Source organism: Chaetodon auriga, chromosome 1, assembly GCF_051107435.1.
Source record: "Chaetodon auriga isolate fChaAug3 chromosome 1, fChaAug3.hap1, whole genome shotgun sequence".
Lineage (NCBI taxonomy): Eukaryota > Metazoa > Chordata > Actinopteri > Chaetodontiformes > Chaetodontidae > Chaetodon > Chaetodon auriga.
Genome location: NC_135074.1, coordinates 12,107,258 through 12,130,285, shown reverse-complemented (window position 1 = coordinate 12,130,285; position 23,028 = coordinate 12,107,258). Strand labels below are relative to the sequence as shown.

The 23,028-nt window shown below is 42.3% G+C and overlaps 1 protein-coding gene across 1 annotated transcript in view; it reads right to left on the bottom strand.

Annotated features, from left to right (window-relative positions):
- igdcc4 (immunoglobulin superfamily, DCC subclass, member 4) overlaps nucleotides 1-23,028 on the bottom strand; it is a 44,146-nt gene that overhangs the window by 1,635 nt on the left and 19,483 nt on the right. The window contains exons 3-19 of the mRNA XM_076756350.1: nucleotides 19,725-19,866; nucleotides 17,238-17,371; nucleotides 12,870-13,004; nucleotides 11,435-11,587; nucleotides 10,179-10,589; nucleotides 9,934-10,098; nucleotides 9,481-9,618; nucleotides 9,043-9,225; nucleotides 8,297-8,485; nucleotides 7,759-7,860; nucleotides 7,468-7,654; nucleotides 6,480-6,607; nucleotides 5,009-5,179; nucleotides 4,685-4,819; nucleotides 1,384-1,486; nucleotides 975-1,206; nucleotides 721-849 (exon numbers count right to left, since the gene is read on the bottom strand). Coding sequence (XP_076612465.1) covers nucleotides 721-849; nucleotides 975-1,206; nucleotides 1,384-1,486; nucleotides 4,685-4,819; nucleotides 5,009-5,179; nucleotides 6,480-6,607; nucleotides 7,468-7,654; nucleotides 7,759-7,860; nucleotides 8,297-8,485; nucleotides 9,043-9,225; nucleotides 9,481-9,618; nucleotides 9,934-10,098; nucleotides 10,179-10,589; nucleotides 11,435-11,587; nucleotides 12,870-13,004; nucleotides 17,238-17,371; nucleotides 19,725-19,866 — 2,837 coding nt within the window. The remainder of the gene's footprint in view (nucleotides 1-720; nucleotides 850-974; nucleotides 1,207-1,383; nucleotides 1,487-4,684; nucleotides 4,820-5,008; nucleotides 5,180-6,479; nucleotides 6,608-7,467; nucleotides 7,655-7,758; nucleotides 7,861-8,296; nucleotides 8,486-9,042; nucleotides 9,226-9,480; nucleotides 9,619-9,933; nucleotides 10,099-10,178; nucleotides 10,590-11,434; nucleotides 11,588-12,869; nucleotides 13,005-17,237; nucleotides 17,372-19,724; nucleotides 19,867-23,028) is intronic.

The window sequence follows — 23,028 nt, the reverse complement described above, 5'->3', positions numbered from 1 at the left end:
GACCAGTTATGCAACTGCTGCTGTCAACTTTGGGATTTTTCCACATGCCTACGATGGGTGGTGTATTTTTTTCCAAAACCAAATCAAACAGCCAAACTGGGTTATGTTAGAAAGACATAAGATCCTGATCTCACATTTTTCCTTATCATACTTATAATACTTAGACTCACCAGATCTACAGGGAGCTAGAAAACCTGCAAGAGGAATGCTGCTGACTGTTTGCTTGTGACCACCAACTTTAGTCTCAGTCTTAAGGACACTGTCACTGATGTAGCTGTCACGTGCATATTTAAGAACCAATAACAATTTTTTTGTTTCAACCAGTCAGCTAGAAACATTAAACAGTCAGCCAGAGACAGCGTTTTCAATCAATTCAGGGAGCGAACATAAGCTTAATTAGATGGCTAGCTGGTAAAATCTGCCAATCATAGCCTTCATTTCAGAATCCAGAAATGAGAACCCTGCTTTTCTTAAGCTCTTTTTGAAATTAAGGACCCAGTTGTTCCACTTCGAGTGGTAAATCTTACCCAATATCACTGTAAACTCCAAATGTGCCATGCAAGAACAGAAAGCTTGACAGGCATAGCGAGGGGAGCGTGGTCTAGCGATCAGTCAATGAGAACTGCCGTTTGAGGCAGTGATGCTAAAGCTAAAGTAGCTTGTCAGACACAGGTTGATGGCTAAAATAGATTAATCATTGAATTTATCTCATTCAATTACCGTGCCGCTATCAGTAATTAGCATGTTGAGTGCTCCATTAATGAGTGTTGGAGAGTCTTCTGTCATGGTGTCTCTGTATCTAGTGATTCTGTTGGCCCAGTTATGGCTCACAGAGCCATTCCAAGCAGCCTGCAAGAACAACAGCACAGCAGATGCACCAGAATTACAACTATTATCCCTCTATCAACACATGAAAAAATAATGGCATATCCAAGTCCCATCTGGAATAGACCTCCCCCTTTGCAGGTTTTGACCTTGGGTTCAGGTGCAGGGGCATCCTCCCCTTCCACTGGATTAGCACTTTCCATCAGGCTCTGCTCCTCTGAGGCCTCTTCTAGCGGCTGACCAGACTCTTGGCTGCCTGGGGGCATCAGTGTCTCCAGCTCGTGGCTATCGCTGCACTCTGGCACATCGGAGGGAACGGGGCTACCTCCTCTCCTGTACTTGGGGGTCACAGCTGTGGAGTCCAGGCCCCCAGACACCTCCCTATTCAGAGCAGAGATGAGAAGGATAGTATAGGAGTTGGGCACTATAGAAGACTGAGCGTTAATACAGTTGCCTTTGGTTGCCTTTCTCTGTAACATAACAGTTGTTCCAAATAAGTAAAAGATGTAAGATGTGCATAGGTAATGTACAAGGACTGGCACTCTGCAGTTACATCACCTGGATTTGCCATTACGAAAGCTGAAACACATGCAGAGGAGGATGCATATCAGTCCCAGACACACACCGACTATGATGCCTGTCACTGCATGGATGTCCAGCTCTGTTAAAATATCAGACAAGATGGAAAAGGAAAAAAAAAGTGGAAGAAATAATGTAAACAACCATCAGGACAGCACAGATTTGCCACTCTCAGAAATATATACCATATTATATACCATATTGGTTTTCATATTTGATCTATTGCCAGTATATATACGTGGCTCATAGCTAGAATGTCTTCAAAAATAAAGCATTATAATAACATTTCTAGTTTGAAATACTATTTGGCTCAGGTCTGACAAGGATGTATCGATTCCTTCATTTAAGACAAAATAACAGCAGTGAAGAGATATGAGACAAAATTCAACTCGGGAGAGCGGACCTTCATTGATATTCATTTATGCTGGGTATCTTTGGCAGTCTGGACATAGAGAGGAGAGGAAACAGATGGCAGGAGCTCTCACCCACCCGCCAGCCACCTCAGTCCCATTCACACTGCATACTGGCAACACTATTACAGCCTATATGAATAAAATAAACCTGTTACTCTGTTTTTTTTTTATTAAGGGTTTGGATTAAAAAAAGCAAAAAAAATAAAAATAAAAATAAAAAAACGGTACTGCATTTGGGAAGTTTAATGTTCACATATTCCAAATGTATGATCCTTTTGACAATCAATTCCCAAAAATTACAAATGTGAAGGGAACAAATAGGAATCCCACCTCGTGGTTTGTATGTCTCTGCCAACCTTTCCTTTAAATCCAAGTTGGATTTACATCCATGTCTGTCTGGACTCACATAATATATGTAGGGAAGACTTGGAAGGAACAATAACAATAGTAAATGCAATGAAGTGTATTTTTTGGTGAAATGGAAGTATCACTATATTGACATGTATGATACCAGAGGATAATTTGAAACATGCTGTCGTCACTTAGAGACCATTTTTCCAGAGGAGTACAGAGGACTGATAGAGAGCTGCATCACATGGAGCAACAACAACCACCTAAAGCTCAATATCAGCAGAACCAATGGGCCTGTGGTGAACTACAATGCTTCAAATATGGACGCTGCTGCAAAGAAGCTACAAACTCTAAAACGTGGATGCTTCACACACATCTTCACCCCGGCACCACAGAAGATCTAAACAATCACCACAGTTTCAAGGGGAACACCCAAGATTACAGTCACCAATTCAGTATCCAAATTTGCGTAAACTTTTTCAGAATTAACCTATAAATAATTAGTTAGAGTATGAAAAAAAAACATGTTTTGTGAGGTCCCAGTGACCTTTGAGCGGAAAGTTTGTGCCAGATGTCATGAAATTTTCTCCAGATGATCCTGAAAGTACTCGATCACCAGAATGGGACGGACTTCAGATCACAGTGACCTTGATCTGAATCTCCAAAAAAGAATCAGTTCATCCTTGGGATCAAGTGAACGTTTTTTGCAAATTTGAAGAAACACCCTCAAGGCGTTCCTGAAACATTGCTTTCACGAGAATGGGATGGATGGACAGACAATTTATAAATATAATGATTTTGTCCACGAAAAGTACTCTAGGTTGGTGGATAGCATGTGCACAACAATATTCCTCTTTGGTATGCATGGGAGAGAAACAAAATGCTCAAGAGTATTTTCACTGATGATGGAACTGTTTGTAAGGTCGTTGTAAGGACAATACGTTTGACGGGCATGTTGGATAATACTTCACGGGGAGTTAATAGCTCTGTATTTACAACTCCCTCTGTTTAAAGACAAAAGGGTCATTTAATAATTACAGGTAAAGCCGAAATGCTGACCGATAGAATAAAAAAGTGTATAATGAGAATGCATGTTTAAACACAAAGTGGCATGAGAGTAAAGAAAGTGCTTTTCACAGCAGTTCTGCTGGGCACAGAGAGCAGTAATTCAAAGCTCTCCCCTGGGGGTCGCTGATGAGGCTGCCCCTTTGATATCCACACTTAATATTATCCTCAAAATGCACCAGAATAGGAGAAGCGAAGTAACAGTGTCCTGCCGAGCTACACTTTCCCTGCTGGCAGGCACAAATTACCCACTTTAATTGGAAAAGGCTGCACATGTATGTGTGTCTGCGCGAGTATGTGTGTCTGCTCATGGAAGCAAAAATGGCCGAGATATTTTGTGGTGAAATTTAGCCACTACCGAATACTTAATGTTGAGCTATAAATACCACAGAATTTATTGCATAAACCATCATCTATCTGAATTTATGTGGTTTGAATTCTTCTCTTTGAAACTAAGCTCATAAATGACGGTTAAAAAGTGGTGCAATTTGTTTGGAGATTCTGATAGTTCATTCAAGTGTGATGGACTGTAATCTAACAGTATAATTTATTCTAGTCTTGAACATCTGGACAACCAAGGATAAGCAACTGATGAGACCTCTGGTTATGTTCTGCCACTTACACGATTTGCGTCTCATTAACCTGGAATGTGCGACCAAAGGTTTCCTCTTTAATTTAGATTTTTGCTTTTGCTTTGAGCAACTTGAATAAATACAGACAATTCAACAAAGAAAAAACCCATTTAAATCAAGCTACATACATTCAGATAGGTGGTTAAACATTTCAGAGCTGTACTGTCAGTGTTACATCAAATTCAACAGGGGGAAAAAAACAAACCAAACATATTATTATTATTATTATTATTATTATTACTATTATTATTATTATTATTATTATTGTTGTTGTTGTTGTTGTTGTTTTCTGTACCCTGTAAGTCAAAAATATCAACTAGCAAACATGTTGCTGGATTAATAATCATCTATGAATAATGTGGTATCAATCAGTATTAATTTTAATGATTATAACGACAAAAAAACATGAAATAATTCAAACTAAATAAGAGAGGTTTCACATTTCCTCTTCATTCTGCTAGTGGTGGATTTCTCCTGTCTGAGCCCTCAGCCACAGAAATAACTCACAGTGAATTGATAAGCACTGTTTCTGTCTCATTCAGCATTTTGCAGCCTTCAACCCTCCTGACACTGTGACAGCATCTCGCCTCCTTCTCACTCCCTCTGTTGTCAATTTCGATTCACCAAAACATTTCTGCTTTCCCACACTGCCAAAGCTCATCTCATTAGCTCATTTTACGTGCCACCATATCGAACCAATGATCTTACCTTCGTTAAATAACGGGCTCTGTCTTTTATGTTTGGTAAGTCTCAACTAATTCACAAAACCACAATTGCTTATTAATGCTGTCACCTATACATGTACTGCATGACACGCACCGTATTTTGGAAGGGGGATGTGAACATCCTTTATAGGTGAATAAGGCCCTGGTCCCACCTCAGTGGACGCCCCTAATTTAAAAAAGTAACGGCTGCCACTGGACAAACCCTGGACCTCCACACTGGTAACGCTCCCTGAGAAAGAGAGAAGCATTGTCAAGGCTTATTGTTAATCACACAGTTTCACCCAAGCCAGAAATTTTATGAAAGCTCTTGAAAAACAAAGGAGGTAAGATGCACATGAACTAACTAAAAATATGAGGCAAAAGTTCAGTGATTAACAGTCTTCAGTGCAGTGAGGAGGTGATGCCAACCAACACTCACCATCCTGAGAGAGGTTTTCCCACATGTGCTCAGACTGGCTCAGGTTGCTACTGAACAAGATCCTGTAGCTGATGATTATTCCGTTGGGCTCCAGCGGAGGGCGCCAGCTCACCAGCACAGAGGACGAGTCCAGAGCGCTCAGCTGCAGCTCCTCTGGAGGTGTGGAGGGCCCTGAAGGAGAGAGGAGGACTGGGTCAGTAATTAGAGCCCAGAAATGAGGCCTCACAGCTGCGGAATGCATATTGTCTTGGTGGGGGATTTGACACGTTGTGTGACGACCATCTGCGTCCTCCTGTCCCCGCCACCTGGGTACAGGAGAGAGCGGACAAGCGGGGCAATGGGCGAATGGGCCGGGGCTCAGGTGATGATACATGGCAGTGGAGAGCGTGACGGGGTGACTGGTGGTAATAATGTCATTAAAAGCAGCCCACTCTACTCTCACCACCCCTTACTTGGCTGACAGCTGCTGGCCAACATGAGAGCCACTGCTACACCTGGGTATTTCATTACAGCCAGTTATCAGCTATCAGTGCCAAACCACTAATTCCCCTGTCCACTGGCCACTGGCCAACACAATGATCCACACATGAGTGAGCACGCACTCACTTGCATGCACTCAAGTGCACCTCGACATGCATACATTACAGCATCTGCAGGCGTCAGAAACCAAAAGGCTAACACCTTTACCTCGCTAGCTGGACATGAAGGTAATTAAATAAAACTGGCATAATCAGCCTATCAAGAGCAGCTAATCAGACAAAAACTCTGAAAGGCTGCACTTCAAGAACAAGCTGAAATCAATTATTTATAAGGGGCATGAGGTAAAATATTCTACCAGACATAAAAAAAAACATGACACATTTTAGGATCAACTGTAAATCTAAGAGCAGACAGGGTGAAATTCATCTCATAACTGTATTTTGAGCTGAATGAATTTGAAAGGACCAAAACCATGAAATTTAAGCTCTGACTTTCTTTAACCTTTATTCAAACAGAAAACTCTTCACTGACACTGCCTCCTCGTCTGCTCAGCCTAACTCTTCAATTTCTCCCAGAACTCTTCTGCTTTTTGTTTTTTTTGCCACACTGCAGTTCCCCTTGAAGTGACATGCTCGAGTGCACTGCAGGTGAGTGAAAGGAAAGTTTTCATTCATTATTATCCACTGAGTGAAAAAAGACTGCACACCTCAGTAAGTCCTCTGAAATACTTTCCTCTTATGTCAAATTAATAATAACTTTATTTATTTAGCATTGTTAAAAACCAAATTTATAAAGTTCTTTTCAGGCAACAACAAAGAATAAATGAAGAAAAATGAATAAAACATCATTAACTGTTCTAACGCTGACTTAAGAGCATGTTTTTCAGCCCACAAAATACTGCAGGGAAATCTTCAGGGACATTGACGGTTGGGTTTTTAAAAGCTACGACAGCATACAAACTGAGCTGACTACACTGATAGGAGGGACTCACGGTCAGACAGAGTCGACTCCTCCACTGTGCTGCTGAAGGGTCCCACCACGTCCTCTCCATTAGACTGCACCGCCAGCTCATAGCGGGTGAAGGGCTTCAGCGCCCCGAGCAGAATCTCCTGAGCAGAGCTGCAACACACAAACACGGCAGAGTCCTGAGTGTGTGCTGTGTGTGTGCTGTGTTACACCCCGACATTATTGACTTTCAGCTGGACCACTCCCGGCTGTGATATGTATCACCTTTACATTGTTAACTCTTAATACCTGCCTCGTCATTTACTGTGTTATGCTTGTAAGACTTCATGCACGTCTTTAGCTCAAGAACTCAAAGTCCTGAATAAATATGATACACCAAGAGCAGTGCAGACAGGAGGGATAAAGAGTATATTCCTTGACAAAGAGTTGTAGTAAAAACAATTCAAGGACAAAAATAAGTGCTGCTGGTTGGTGGACTCATTGACACTTTGATTATAAATGATAGTTAATAATGGAGCTCCTCAAAGCTGTGTGCCAACGCATTAGCTCGTGTGCTGGACGAAAAAAAATGTAAAGAAACGCTGAGGCCAGGGTGCTCTTAAAGAGGAAACACTGCGCCACCTAAAGAAATGCTCTTCTGGCACTACTGGGCAGAGAAAGTAGACAAGGTATGCTAAAAGCATTTGTTTAAAGGAGGAATGTAATGACTTCACACGCAAACTGATTTTGACCTCTCTGGGATGTCTTTAGAGAAGACAAAATAAGAAAAAAAATAATGAATAAAAAGATACTGACCAATTGAAAAAAAGATAATTAACATACCATTTCTACTCGCTTTGTATAAAAGGAATGTTTCCTTTTGCTGACCAATTTTTATGCTGCTTCTAAAGGCGTACGGTACGCTGCTGATGGCCCTTCTGATGTAACCATGAGTCACGATACGCTTTCAGGGCCAGTATCTCTTAGACATTATAAACATGATTAAGTTTCATATGTCCACCTCGGCTTCTGACCTGGTGTGATAGGAGACCAAGGAGGCGTTGGTGGTTCCCGTTGGGCTGCAGCGCACCGTGTAGTTGATGATCCGTACGTTGCTGAACCGTGGCTTCTCCCAGCGTAGCCAGATGGATGTGGAGCTGTTGGCCATGGCCTGGATGCTGCTCGGGGGCAATGGAGGGGGGCGTACAGGCAGTAACAATGCTGTAACACACAAACATGTTATTTTAACGCCTTGTTACTTTTGTTTTTTTTACACCTATTCATACATTTCTGCAATGACGCACGCATACAAAGAGAGATCTTACTTATGTTGTGGGTCTTGTCTGTCCTTCCCTTCCATACTGCAGCTGCTCCATCTATCTGCTTGTTGAATGCCCAAACCCTCACCTCGTACTGCCGGTCAGGGACTGACACACACAAACAGTGAGAGAGTGAGGGAAAAAGAAAAGGAAGGAAGGAAAAGGAAAACTGTAAATGCAACAATCTATTTGTTGTCACTCTGCAGGGCGTGTCTGTATCCAAGAACCCACATATGACATCTTGCATTTAAATGCGTTAACCTGCAAAACAGCTTTTGAAGGGAATGCTGAAACATTAATTACTTTCTATTACTTAATTTCAAAAGTAGGGTTGCTGTTTTGAATGAAATACCACACTGCCAGGCAAGGACAGAAAAAAAGTTCCTTGCTCAGAATTGAACAAAGCTGACAATTTTCTAAAGCAAAGTGGGGCATCAATTGACTTAATATTTGGTCATATTTTGTAGCTAAAGCAAGGTTAGAAAAAAGACAGAATACACTTAAAGGCACGTTGCATTTGGAGAATCCTGAGTCAACAACTTACCTAACCCAGTGAGGAGATGATACCTGGCCTTCTTACGGAGCCTGATGGTGTGGGTCTGCGTTGTCCTTTCTCCATCTCGGCAGGACAGCTTGTAGCCAGAGACCACCGTGTGGTTGGGTGAGGGATGCCAAGTCACATTGAGTGTGTTCAGTCTGGCTCTGACCTTCAAGTCAGTCGGGGCAAATATCACTGAGAGAGTTTGGAAAAGGAGAAAAAAATATGACATGACCGAGAGCTACAGTCCTGTGGTGAGAGAAAGGCTGACAAAATTCAGATTAGCAACCAGCAATCTATTTAGAAAACTGACTGAAGTACAAGACAGAAAAATCTGACGCTGACAAAGTGACGATGTTCATGCAGTAAATGTTCACTGGAGTTCACAGTCACAGCAGCAGTAAAGATGTGTGCGTTTTGTTTCTTGTGGAAAGGTTTAAGCAGCATTTCTCCTTTTCACAACAGACGCTAACGAGGAAACAAAAGAAACGCTATTCACTTGATGTTATTTCAATAGAATTGAACTTGGTAACTTTGCTATAATGTTCCACCATATTTCACATTTCATTTCACATTATTGTATAGATGACTGTTCGCCTACATGTCTACTAACTGACTAAATTGTCATTTACATGCTGAAAAGTGTTTCTCAGTGACCTCCTGTGTGGATTATAGCTCTCTAAATTCCTGGGTAAAACAAAACAGGAACTTTAGGAATGAAAAGCTGCTCAGAGAGCCAGTGTCTTTCCTACCCATGTTGTGGTCGCTGTGGTTGTAGTGGGCTAATGTTTGGTGCTGGGCCCACTCAGAGGGAACCCCGAAACCAACGCCAGTCCCAGCTGCTATCCTCAGGCGGTAGACCTGGTTGGGCTGCAGCTCTCTTAGTGTGAACTGAGTCTCATTACCCCCCACTTCCACTGAAAACACAGTGTCTGCTGTGGGAACACACAATACACACACTCACAATAAAGGACGTGAAGGACAATCTGTCATGAACTCAGTTCCATACATAGTGAATTTCATCTCTTTCTTCAGAAAGAGAACAGAAACAAAATTCCACAAAGCAGACTGTACTATACTTCTACTCCTTTCCTATGAATAATTTATGTGAAACCAAGTTACATGAAACTGAAAGTGATAAATCTCCTGAATAATAGAGGTCAACTTGTTGACCAGCAGAGGTTACTCACTCTGATCCAGAGTGCTGTACTCAATGCGGTAGCGGGTGACAGCTCCTCGACTGTGCTGCAAGGACAACGGACGCCACATCAGCCTGATGTCTGTTGGAGAGGTGCTGGCTATAGACAGCTGAGGAGGAGCGCTTGGCACTGCAGGAGGGAATGAAAAGACATAATGACCTGTATGATGATACACATTTAAGGAAAATCCTATAGATAGTATGTAATCTATACTTTTTAAACATTTACGTTGGCATCAAACCAACCTAAATTTCCTAAAGAAGGAGTGATGATGATGATCCTGAGCTGAATCTCCAGTGAACTTTTCAAATGACTACATAAACTGACTCGTCATGAATAATTAATACGGAGAGTTACGAGATTGGCAAGCTAATAAAGTTTGCTGTGGCAGCCGCTGAAGCAAGGCTGGCCTTATTTTAAATGTGTATTTCTGTGATTACTCACCGTCCTCCAGCATCTCTACAGTAACAGACAGGGACCGGCGACTGGCACCCATAGGAGAGTACGCCACCACAAAGAATGTGTAGGCAGTGTTGGGGAGAAGCTCTTTGACGTGATACTCCGTGGTGTCGTTGTTCATCGCAAACTGGTACTCCACATTATCTGAGCCTGAAAAAGACGGAAATAGTCAAATCACAGAAGTCTTTTCAAGGAAATGTGGACATGCACACACACGAATAGAGACACACCTGCGGCACGCTGGCAGTGCACAGAGTAGCCAATGATTTGGTCCGAGTTGTACTCAGGTTTCTCCCAGGTGAGCAGGGCAGTTGTGCTGGAGTAGGGTGTGGCGGACAGATGGCGAGGAGGGCTGGGCAGACCCTCCCTCACAATGACCGTCAGCTTGGCAGTGGCACAGGCTGTGCCCAGCCCGTTGTCTGCTATGCACTGGTAGTAGCCCGCATCCTCCAGAGCCAGCTGGTTGATGAGCAGGACTCCAGGGCTCTGACTCTTCACCCGCCTGAACGACTTGATGGGCTGGCCGTTCTTCAGCCAGTGCAACACAGGAGGAGGCTCCCCAGAGCTGTTGCACACGAACCTGGCTGTGTTTCCCCGGGAGAGGGACACTGTCTCTGGGGGCTGGAGGATCACTGGAGGGGCTGATGGAAGAAGGAAACAAAACTCTGACTTACAGGTGACACTGATTACATGTGCACTATGAAATCAACACTCCAAAGATTTAGTATTGTGCTTCTTTACAGCTGAGGGACTTACAAGAGAACAATTTAAAAATGAAAGGTAAAAAACAATGCAGCACTGGGGAGATAGACTAGTTTTATCTTACACCTCCTGTAATGCAACTCAATGTCATCTTTCTTCAAAATTTGAACTCTCAAATAATTTAAAGTTCTATCAACTATTTTAGTGAATTTCAAGAAGACAGAAGCTCGACAGTTCACTATCTGTATTCAAATTTAGCATTTTGTCACTGAGTGGCAGTTGTTAATTTAATCTAGAAGGATTATTTTGATTAATGCACATCGATTTATCCAATCACATGTGACTGGGGCCACTATCTAAACCCACCCATGAAACTGCACTTTAATTTTAGCTTGTGAGTTACAGTAGCGAGCAGATCAGTTTCACAGTAAGGTGTATGTTTGGGACAAATGTTGCTGTTTTCAAAGAGGTAGGTAAGGTCTAATTTACTCCCTCATCCTCCTACTCCTGAAATACCAACAGAGGGTGGTGAAGGCTAACAATCCTCTCAGTTTCTTCAGCCAGATTCAAACAGGGGTTACAGTTGATGGTTGCTGCCTTCAAATGCCGTAAAAAAGTCCTGCAGCTGAACTGGACTTTAAACTAATGACTTATCTTCTCCTTCTATTACAGTAATAACATGTCCAATTACTTGGTGACTTATGGGAAGTTGGCCACAGAGACTCGTATCATTGTAACATCTCTCAGAAATGTTAAATCTGCCATTTATATACATGACTCCTACCAGGCACATGCAGCTCAGCAGCAGCAATGACAAACTCTCTGGTCCTGGGCTTGTTGGCCCGGCAGACATAGACGCCGGCATGGTGACGCCTTGTGTCCCTAATCACCAGGTTTGTTGCGAGGACGACCACATCAGTGGAAATGGGCTTTCCATCTGATCAAAGAAGAAAGCAGCGAAGAACAACAGGACAGTCTCACATCATACAGATGAAAAAAAAAAAGAGATTGGCATTGAGGAAAGTGGAGATAATTTCTCAGGGCTTTCAGTTGCCTGAGAAACAGCACAAAAGAGAGAGGCTGCTCTTTGAGCTGCAGGGGATTTGACATGTAATCCCTCAAGCAGACCAACAGGTGGCTCTGTGACTTTTCAGTGTGGTTTCACTGAGGCGTCTGCATTAGCACACTCCTAGGCTGGGTGTAGAATCATTCTCTGTTCACTATATAGACTTTCACTTAGTTTGTCCGCCATTTTGTACTGTTGCCAGATCCTCTACAGGCAATGTTCATCATCTACATAGAGAGTTTCTCTCACAATGCCACATAAAAAATAGAGAACAAGGTACGGCTACTAACTAAGCACCTACTACTACTTTGCATTCCTGAGCTCCAACTTCTGAAATACATGAAGTTGGACTATATTTCCCAGATTCCATTTCTGTAGCATGTGAGTTGTGTCCTCAGTGAGTCTATAGTGGCTGTTGACTACTAGGATTCTAGGCCATTTCTATGGTAGATGCTTAGTAAGTAATAAAGCGTACTCAACAGAATAAAAGGTTTAACAGTGTAACCAGACTGTGTCTCCCAGCCCAAGTGAAGTAAGCAGTCAGAGCAGATTTAGAGTCTTAAAAACATTTAGCCAATAGCATGGTTGTGCATCCCCCTGCATTCAGAGGTACCCCCGTAAGTTAGAATGGTATCTGCACCCTTGTTTGCAATACCCACCTATATAGTGTAGTTTTTTTGACAATTGACACAATGTGTAGTCATCACTAGAGTTCCCTGCATGAGTGAAATGTTAATTGTGAACAAAGGAAAAATTTCAGATGCAGCGCTCGACTTTCCGAAATGTTTCACATGACATCATTCACACCGACACGACTATGTGTGTGTGTGTGTGTGTGTGTGTGTGTGTGTGTGTCAAAGCTATGGAGGTGTGAATTAATCAATGTGACAAATCATCCTATGTAAACCATGGCTCAGTGCACAATAGAACAACAGAGGACTAGTGGAGAAGAGACAGCTTTTATCTGTGAAACAACAACTTTACAGCGACAGGTACGCAAGTCTGATCCTGACACATTGATGTTTGTTCTTTGTGTGTGCGACACAGAGTTAGAAGGCGAGACACGGATGAATGAAAGTGCGATTGAAGCAGTAAAAAAGAAAGACAAACAGGATGAGAAGCACAGACAGAAAAGGGCACTTCCCAGTGTTACCTTGCCTGCTCCAGGACACCAGTGGCTTCGGCTGGCCTTGTGCCATACACTCCATCACAGCTGGACGGCCGAGCACGACTGTTGCATTCTGAGGTGGTGCAACAATCGCAACTCTATTCAGGGTTTCTGTAGATCCTGTAACAACAAAAGAAGTGTATACTTAGGTATCATGGGCCAGTGAATATTAGAGTTTGTGATTGGAGCTGGGAAGTTTCCCGTTTGAAGTCACTGACTGGATGAGAAATGCTATTTGGCCGGTCCCGACTTCTGAATCGCTGCCCACATCTACAGCTTTTTACAGCAATCCAAATACTTCATCATTCACTCATGAAGTGAAACAAAATAGCAATTCAGTCTGATTATGGATGTATCTACAGAATATTTATGTGTACTAAGAGCTTGTGTTGTGAACAAAACACTGATCATTGTTTAGGTCAAATAAGGGAGGTGTCAGCCTTTCAACATTGGTCCACAACATTTGCTTACCTCACTGAGATCTGATGAGGGCTTTCAGCCATTTGAGGACAAGTTGTCAGAAGCTATTGCACACCTTGAGAACAAATTTTGTCTCTTCACACCCTTTCTGCACACTTGAAGTGAAAGCCCATGACAAGACAGCGGCATTAGTCACCCAGTGGGTGGCAGCATGCACATTTTGCGCCGGCTACTGATGGCCAACGAGAAGTAGTCAAAGAATATGTTTCCTATTTTCTATTTGGACAATGGACAAACGAGATGCATCCATGTTTGTGTCTTCTTTTTAGCTCCAAAAAATCCTCAAAAGGCATAATCAAGTCGAAATCGTAATTAGAGATGTGTGACGTAGCATGATTCGCCCAGAAACAGGGTGGAAGTCCGCACAGGGCTTATTATTTACACACAACTCAGAGGAAGGAGGTGATGTTTCTAACTGACAAAAGACACTATCAGTTTAAAGGGCTTCATTGCACAGGAACAAGAGAAATGTCAAGAAACATGTCCAAGAAATGGCAGACCATAGAAGAATCTCAATTTTTGACCTGAAGGACTAAGGCTGCTATTCAAAGCATATTGTATATGGGTTAGAGGGGACATCTTGAGTGTCTATCAGTCCTCAAGGTGCTCCTAGTGTGAAAGGGCCTGATTTCCCTGCAATTTTGCTCAGCCCAGGCAGTTTCTGCAGCACACAATGCTAGTGAACTCCAGAGAGAGGCCTGGCATTCAGTAAACAGTATAAATTAATCATTGAGATTACATACAGCAATCCTTGGTTATGCATAAGGCTTTAAGTGGGTCAGTCTGCCTTTGCGAGGACTGCACTGCAGGGTGCGCCTTCACAGGGGTAGGTATGATGGGTGTGGGTGCAGTGAGCATGTAAAATACAGAAAAGATGGAAGAAACTAGAAACTGGAGCTTTAAGGCAGCTGAATGTTTCATATTGTCGACATCCTCTCAAGTTGAGCACAGACATGATCAGCTCAACATCAAGCTGTCAAAGCTTGACCATGGATGTTGAGGTGTTCTATATTCATAGAACTTTGAAGTGCAAAAAGTGAAGTGATGTCATTACATCTGATATCTGTTACATGTAATGTAAGTAGTTTCCTCCCTATACTCCACGACAGCAGCAAGACCACCTGGAGAAAATAGGCCCGATCATCTTCATCAGGTGGGAAAATATTCTGAATATATTTCTACAACTCATTTCCAAAATGCTCAAATGACAATAGAAGCACGAGAACATACAAATGACTCAAAAAAAAAAAAAAAAAAAAAATCAAATTTCAACGAAAAATGAAACTGAAGGACTGAAAATGGTACAAATGCTGTATGTGACACACTTGCTTTGGCCCCGTCTGTCTGGTGCTCACTCTCTCTTTCTTTTTGTCTTTCTCTCAGAGGACACAAAGGCTAGGACTCAAAAAAAGGACACAATGGTTTCCACAGAGCAGCCAATTACAGTTGACTGATCTCTAGCTAGCCACACAGGCTGATAATACGACAGGGCTTTAATGTCGGCTGCCTAATGGTGAAATCACACCTCACAATACTGTTCACTGAGTCACTGCACCATGTAATCCATTAATGCAAGTCCTGGTAGGTTCCAGTCACCCTGTGATTTTGATCAAAGTGAGAAAGGCATATGCTGATGTCAGAACAGTCAAATGAAGTCCACACAATTCAGTTAAGACATGCATTTGTTTTGTAAACAGCATTACTTCTTTCATTTAATTCTAATTTTCACTAATTGAATGATAATAACACCATATTGTACACTTATCCTGTTTGGTGCCACGTTATTCTGAACTGATGTACTTTATATTTAGAGGATTTGTTTTTTCTTATCTGTGGTGTCAGCATGTGTAATAACTTTAAGCTTGTTAAGTTAAGGTAAATTACAGAAAACAAGCTATGAAGAGTCAGCCTTCTGACACAGTACACTGCTGTTTGAACAACATGATCAGTGATGCAGTGTAAGATGAACATTACGGGCAGACAATAATGTAATTCCTACATAAATACATAAGTCAGCGTTTTCCCCACAGCAGTTAATTACAACTCTGATGCCAAAAAAGTTGGGACGCTGTGTAAAAGAGAATAAAAACAGAATATCATCGTTTGCTAATCCTTTTTGACATATACTCGATTATAAACAGTACAAAGACACTATGTTCAATGTTCTACTTCTTTGTTGATTTGCACAAATACATGCTTATTCTGATGCCAGCATCGGGGCAGGAGCAACAAAAGGCATTTCACAGGAAATCAGGTTCATCGTTAACAGGTGATAGTTTCATGACTGGGTAAGAAAAGGGGCATCTGGAAAGGCTCAGTCGTTCACAAGCAAGGATGGAGCGAGGTTCACCACTTTGTGAACACATGTTTGTATAAAGGATATTACTACATGAGCTCAGGAACACTTTGTAAAACCATTTTTGATAAACATGGTTAATTTGCAAATGACAGCATTCTGATTTTATTTGCGTTTTACATCTTGTCTTGTACTTAAATAAGGGGCTGAATAACATATTTGTCAGGCTCATATTTAGTCACTGCATTGAAACAGCTGTACCAAACAGGGAGAATGAGTCATGATGAAAGAGAGAAACAAACAGACAATGCCGGATGCTTATAGGACGCTAAATTAAAAGTGTAAGCTCAGTGCCAGCAACCATATAAAAGAGACGGCTGTAAGTCAACACTCAGAGAATGAAAGTTTCTTGATACATGTATGTATGGCAGCAAAGGAAATCTGAAGGACAGCCAAGGTAAATGAGCAGTGTTTGACTGAATGCATGAGAGAAAATGCTTTTAATGTGAAATGCAGAGGGAAAGTATAGAAATTCTGCTGCATAACAGACAAATGGCAATGGTCACTGAATTTTTAATAGGCATATTAAAGAGGCCCTTGAGAACGGTAATCAAACATAAGAAAAGTCTCAGACCTTCAGAAAATGTGTTGCAATTACATAACTGAATGCTGGTTTCACTGTGCTTGGTTTTAATTAAGGGAGCAATTAGCGGGGTGGCCCCCCAGTGACCTGAGTGTCAGGCTTCAATTCAAGCAAGCAATTCAGCTCTAAACCGCTGAACCTTTTCCTGGCTGTTCTCTATGAATCGAGCTGAAAAATGTTTAACACTGAGTTTAATAAGATTCTCCACTCCAAGGTCCCTATGGGCCACGTCATAATACACAATGACAGCGATGACCAAGGTGCTCAAGTAGCGTTATGGGGTTGTATCACACTGAACCTATTCTGTCCCCTTCCTCAATCTTCTATATTATAAGGGAACAAGATGGTCTAGAAGCAGTACTGGATGTTCCCCTTTCACTGACAACATCTGTGTGTGCAGCATCAGCTATTCCTGCAGCTGAAATGACCATAGTCAGAGGAAATGCAACTTTCACAAATGTACCATCAATGACAACAGATGCACTGTATTCTACTGTAATTCACTGCTCATTGTCGCTCCCCTCGGATGCTGGACTTTGGCTGCACAAAACAGTGTATGTGCAGAGTTTGACACTGGTTTACACATTCATCTGCTGAAGCTGAAACCTCCAGTGCACACACACTGATAATGGGCTTTTCAGTGTCCAGTAATTAAGCTTTCGAATGAAAAATCAGTATCAGTGTATTCATAGATTCTGGATTTTGAAATAAGGGAGAAGGAGCAGATGTAATTTGTAGGAAGTTTTAACAAGCTAATCTCACTTCTTGCAGAAAAACCACAACATAAACGAATTATGAGTGAAAGCGAGTATTTCACATGTCTTAAAAACATATCTGGAGGGGATCTCTCCAGAGATTTGGAGATTGGTTTGGCAGCTCTCAGCAGGGCCTGGCTGCCTATTTTAAAACCATGCGGCACTCCAGCAGACCTTACCTGTGATGACAGTGAGTCCGGCTTCATGACTGATGTCTTTCCTGGCAGAGTTGGATGCAACACAGCGGTAGGCACCCTCATCCTCCTTGGTCACCTCCAGAATCTGGAGCACCCCGTTAGGAAGGGAAATGAACCTGTTGCACACAGGGCAAAACAGAGGCGAGGTGGCAGAGGGAGAGAGAGTTAGAAGGCGAACAAGCGAGACAGAAACACAAATGATAAATGGCTTAGTGCCCTGTAGCATGAAACATCCAGGTGATAAACTCTGCGGGGATGCTGCTGAGTCCTCACAGGGGCTCCATCCTTCTTTATTCAGGAGAGAGGCTATTGTGTACAACCACTACAAAGAGGCAATTACGAGTCATGCACCTCAAAAAGTGGCTTGAAGAGAGGGATATCAAGATGGAAGTTGTTTTCGGGGGTTTCAAAACAAAACAGAATACCCCTAAAAGCTGCATATATAAACATGATTCAATTTGTGTATATGCTTTGTTTGTCTGATTGTTTTGTTGATATTTACTATTTGTATTGTTATTCCGGTCTACTTATCCATCCCTCATGGAGGTCAGGTTCCAGACATATTGCTGCTGGCCTGCGACCAGGCCCCCTGAGACCTGGCAATGTAATGCCATCCCACAACCTCTTATCGCCTTTATCATAGCCTATTAATCCCACCAAAATGTGAGCAGTAGTCTGTTAGGAGGGAGAGAGGGGAAGGGAGTGGAGAGAAGTTAGAAAAAAAGAAAGGCAGGGAGGATAACAAGACAGTGGATGAGGAAGAACCGAAGAACAAAAAAGAAAGATAATGAGAGGAAGACATGGAGCCACGAGTGAAGAGAAAACAGGGAACTGAAATAGAGATGGAAGGGGGATAACAGCAAACGGAGAGAGCAAGAGATGGCAGAGGGGCCAATAAGGAGGAAAAGACACATTAAAGCCAGAGAGAACAGAGAGAGAAAAAGCCAGTGATGTATCAGCCATCCCTTAGCCCATCTTTGTGAGAGGCCATTAACAGCGCCTGAGGTGGCAGAACCACATCCCACCCATAAGACCTTATAAGCAGTGAGCTGTTTATGGGTCATGCAGGGCTACAGCAGCCATTAGCACTTAGCTCTGTGTAATAAGTCTGAAAATAAATTCCAAGGCGCCGGGGCCAGAGGAGCGACAGAGAAATGTCAATATCGTTATGTGGCCCAGTTAATGAGACTACTTGTGAGGGACAGCTGACAGACACAGAGACATGGCGGGGATGTGGCAGCATTCTGAAAATGAGCACAGAAGGTTCACAATGAGGTTTGTTTTAAACTGTGATTCTTCAACGCTCCTCTGAACGTGTGCTCTGAAGATAGTTCTGCATCTAGACTTGTCATCTACTCCACTCCTACACAAGCACTATCGCATGGCAATTAAAAAAAGAGTAAACGCACTCACACTGAGAATGCATGTTATCTTGATTGTTACTATTATTAGTAAGTCTTGCGATGTATTGCAAGGTCAAAGCAGAGTGCTTAACAATGACCGACCCCTTTGCTGAAGCTTGTAATTGAATGCTCCAGTGGAATATACAAAGGAATAATGAGGTAATGGTGAGACTGTAATTAAACTAAAATGATTGTATGAGAAGAAGAGCTGATCTGGATCATTTATAACTCGAAGGACTCAAAGGAAGCTTGCATGTTTCATATATTTAGGAACATTTCAATGTCAAACTCCAGTGATTCTGAAATAATTTTCTACATCATGGAAGGATAAAGTTTATGAAAACTACTACTACTGAGTGAGTGACAGGTTCATGCTTGCACAGTACAAGATCAGTGTAGCACTGAGCAATGAAAGGAAATTATAGAAGAACACTTTTCACCTTGAAAATCACCTTGAAAATCCAGAGCAACTTATTCCAGTGAAAAAGCATTTATATATGCAGCGTACTTCATTTGCATGGCGTATGAGACTACACGAAATGATTTTGAGCCACAGCCGCCCCGTTTTTGTTATTGACCAGTCTTTAACTGTTCAGGACTGAATCTTTTGAAACCACGACTTTTGATTTAACCCATTTAACTAAGATGACATTTGCAGTCTTACTCTTAGCACTTTGAAACATCATGAATACAGCTTCAGATTTGAAATCCAAATGCGGAGGGCCACAGCCTGAGTTATACAGAGCCGTAGTCACACATTATATTCACTGACTTGTGTAAAATTCACTCTGTGTGTGTTTCACTTAACTCTGGTTTACTTTTATAGGAAATAGTTAATCTAAAAAGTCATGTTCCACACATTATCCACTTAAAGGACTTGATGTCACAATGTAAGGGACAGTATGAGCATATTAATAGAGATGGAAAGAGAAGAATCAGGTAAAAAAGGAACAATGAATGTGAACTCAAAATAATAGGGAAGAGATCACAGAAATCCAGAAACAAACCTGAGAAATCACATCTCTCAGGACAGACAGAAAATGACAACAGCACATAAAGGGGTCACCTTGTCTCCTCCGGGACAGCCACTTTGTCCTTTTCCCAGGTAATAGCAGGTGTGGGTACTCCCTCAATCTGGCACTCGAACCGGGCAGCTCCCCCAGCAGGCACTGTTTGAGGTGATGGCTCCTGATGGAACTTAGACAGACCTGGGGAGTACCGAGGTGGGTGTTTATCAAAACACAAACTGGTGATTTCCTCATGGACACACAGAAAGAACAGCCCACATATAAAACGATGCTTGCGTTGAGTACCTATTTCAATGATCTGAAACCTGTGTGGCATGTCATCTACCTCTGGAATGATGAAAACGACCCAGTTTGTTTGATGTAGGTCACACGTGATGTGACTGACTGTACAATTATCTTGAAGTCCCACGCCACAACTGGTCTACGGCTGCCTTTCCACATGGACGCCATTACAACACACACCAAGTACAAAATACTGCAAAGCCAATGTGCTCACCAGGGAAGGGCTCTATTCACCAATTGTGGGATCAAGTCCATAAAATAAAACTGACCCTACCCCTGACCCCTTTCGCAGTTTTTGTTTAAAATATCTAATTTATCACAGTTTCTTTTATTTCACTTGGTTTAATCCTGAAAGTCATCAATTCAGTGCAGAATCTGTACACTAACGTAGTCTCTATTTCAGACTTCTAATTATGGCATTCAGGCCATTTTAGGGAATTTAAAGGTACCGTTTTAAATGTTGTAATTTGATTAAGGACTTGTTCAGACCATTTAAATACCCTTGAATGTCCTGATTAGCGGAAATTTGGGGATTTAATCAGGCTTGGCTAGGTTATTTCTCTCTCCAGGTCTAGTCTTGGCAGGGCTCCAGGTTTCACAGTCTCAACACATCCACGCACACATGCACAAGTGTGCGCACACACACACACACACACACACACACACACACACACACACACCCAGCTTCCTACTGTGCATAACACTGAGCACCAGGGGGCAGGAATGAGCACTGTCTGAGGGCCTCTAACCTCTGACTCTAACAGGCTGTTGGAGAACAGAACAAAAGTGGTTGGCTGTCCCAGCCACTTCGCCTGTAGCTCTCACTGAGGAGCAGAGAGTGGGGGGTGGATCAAAGGAGAGAGCAGAGAAAGAAGACAGAGAAGACAGCCAAAGGCAAAAAAGCAGTAAGATAACAGAAAAGAAGGAGACTCAAAACCCCAACTGTGCAAAAAATACAATATACATGTAGTAATGACAGAAAAGCAGCATTAGCCACACAATAAATTGCAAATCACTGTGGGTTTTATGTGACAAAACAAGGTGAGGCATCTGAATAAATACAACAGTTGGTAATCAGTCATTCTTTCTGGTTTCTGTATCCTGTTCCGTAACACATTTTCTCCACATGGAGCTAATTGCAGAACTGATTCAGACCAGATCTGCACAGCATGAAAACATGTAAAGATCATGTGGCAGTGTTACATCCATAAATCTAACTTGCAAGGAGGACAAAGTTGATTCACACATTTCAGAGAGCTGTTGGTAGAAGAGATAAAAAAAAATACTGTTTTATTAAATGAGTGATTAAGCGTTTAATTTTGTTTTAGATTTTACTTGGAGGTTTACACGCAATTTTCTTTCAAAAATCACAATTTTAGTTAAATTTTGCAGCAGCATGGTGCTACTCACCACATTTCAAACTTTGCCTTTGGCTTTTTTTGTACCAGCAAGTCAGTTTATACTCAGGCTTGATCCTTAGGACAAATTGCTGAGTATTTGAAAGACAGCTGTTCTCAAGTTCACTCATCTGGTGAAGTGAATTATGGCCGATTTCCATTGTCACACCTTGACAAGCTGTGCTGCTATGAATCCATCTGACTCTGAAAGTGCTTCTATTGCCAGTGATTCTGGATGCTTTATTTTGTGTTACTCCAGTTTGGACCAAGCCAAGCACACAGCAAAATAATACCATTCAACTACTATTCAACTACTCTGTGTCACACACCACAACACCATCAGCTCTAACTCTAATCTTGATTTGCCCAACTTCAGTGATGAAACAATTGCGCAGTCTGGTGAAACTCAAAGTAAGCAAAGCTAAGAGTCTACAAAGTTACGGTATGTGAGGCTGCTGTTATGCACTAAATGCTAACATCAGTATCCCAAGAGGCTCCCACTGACTATGCTAACATTGCAGATGTTTAGCAGGTATTATGTTTACCATGTCCACCATCCAATTAGGCATGCTGACATTTGCTAATTCACACTGAACCAAAAGTACAGCAGAGGTTGATGGGAATTAAATTGTTTTTTTGGTGAAAAACCAAAACACTGGACAAATTCTGAAATTAAGGGATATATCAATTCACCCAGAGTTGGGTATGAATGTATGTGCAAATAGTGCTTTGGAGGTTAAGTCAGGGAGTCAGTAGCCATCATCCTCTGGGGACCATGAATGTCTGTACAACATTTCATTCCAAGCCATGCAATAGTTGTCAAGATATTTCTATCCAGACCAGAGTAGTGGAGTGACCATGTGGCTGGCTAACAGACCATCATGGCTATCCATACAGCAGCTGCTAGCATGGCTAAAAAGCTGTCCAAGAGTGGAGACACAGCAGGATGTCATCTGACTTTAGACAAACAAAACTATGGAAGGGAGGACTGAGCAGAGGCCTGACACCAGCTCCTCAAGCTTAAAACTAACAAGAGGAGCCATTTTCAGAGGTGGGTGTTTCCAAACTTGCAGCCAATCACATGGCTGCCTCAAGATTTCCAAACTCATATCCAAATTTCTGGGACTTTAGAGATTTCCTCCAAACTACTGTAAGCTCACAGACTATCGGAGATTACCCTAACGCCTAACACACCAACTGTTAGTCGTGGCAACAAACTGGCCATCTGTGTTTTCCTACTGCGCTGAAGGAACAAAGTTTCTCAATGAGTACACAGAGGCTGACACACTAGCTTGGCCATAGTAGCAGAAAGCATGTGATTCATCTCAGAAAAACTCTCCATGACTCCATGCATAGCAAGCTTTTCAGGAGAAGTTGATGATTAACCCTTGCCGCTTCCAGCCATTACGCAGCATGATGCCCTCATGTAAACACACCACCTGTAACACAGCCAGAGAGTGCCTGACAGGGTGCCAGACTCACTGTGAGTGTGTGTAAATGTGAGTGCAGCTATTTGTACTCGTGTGTGCCTGGATGCCTGTACGTGGACTGCTTGGACTGGCTCACTGTGTCCATCTATGTGCACGGGGCGGGGCGGGACGGGACGGGGGGGAGGTCTATATGTCAGTGGTGAACAACAGCTGATTAGTGAGAGTGCACATTA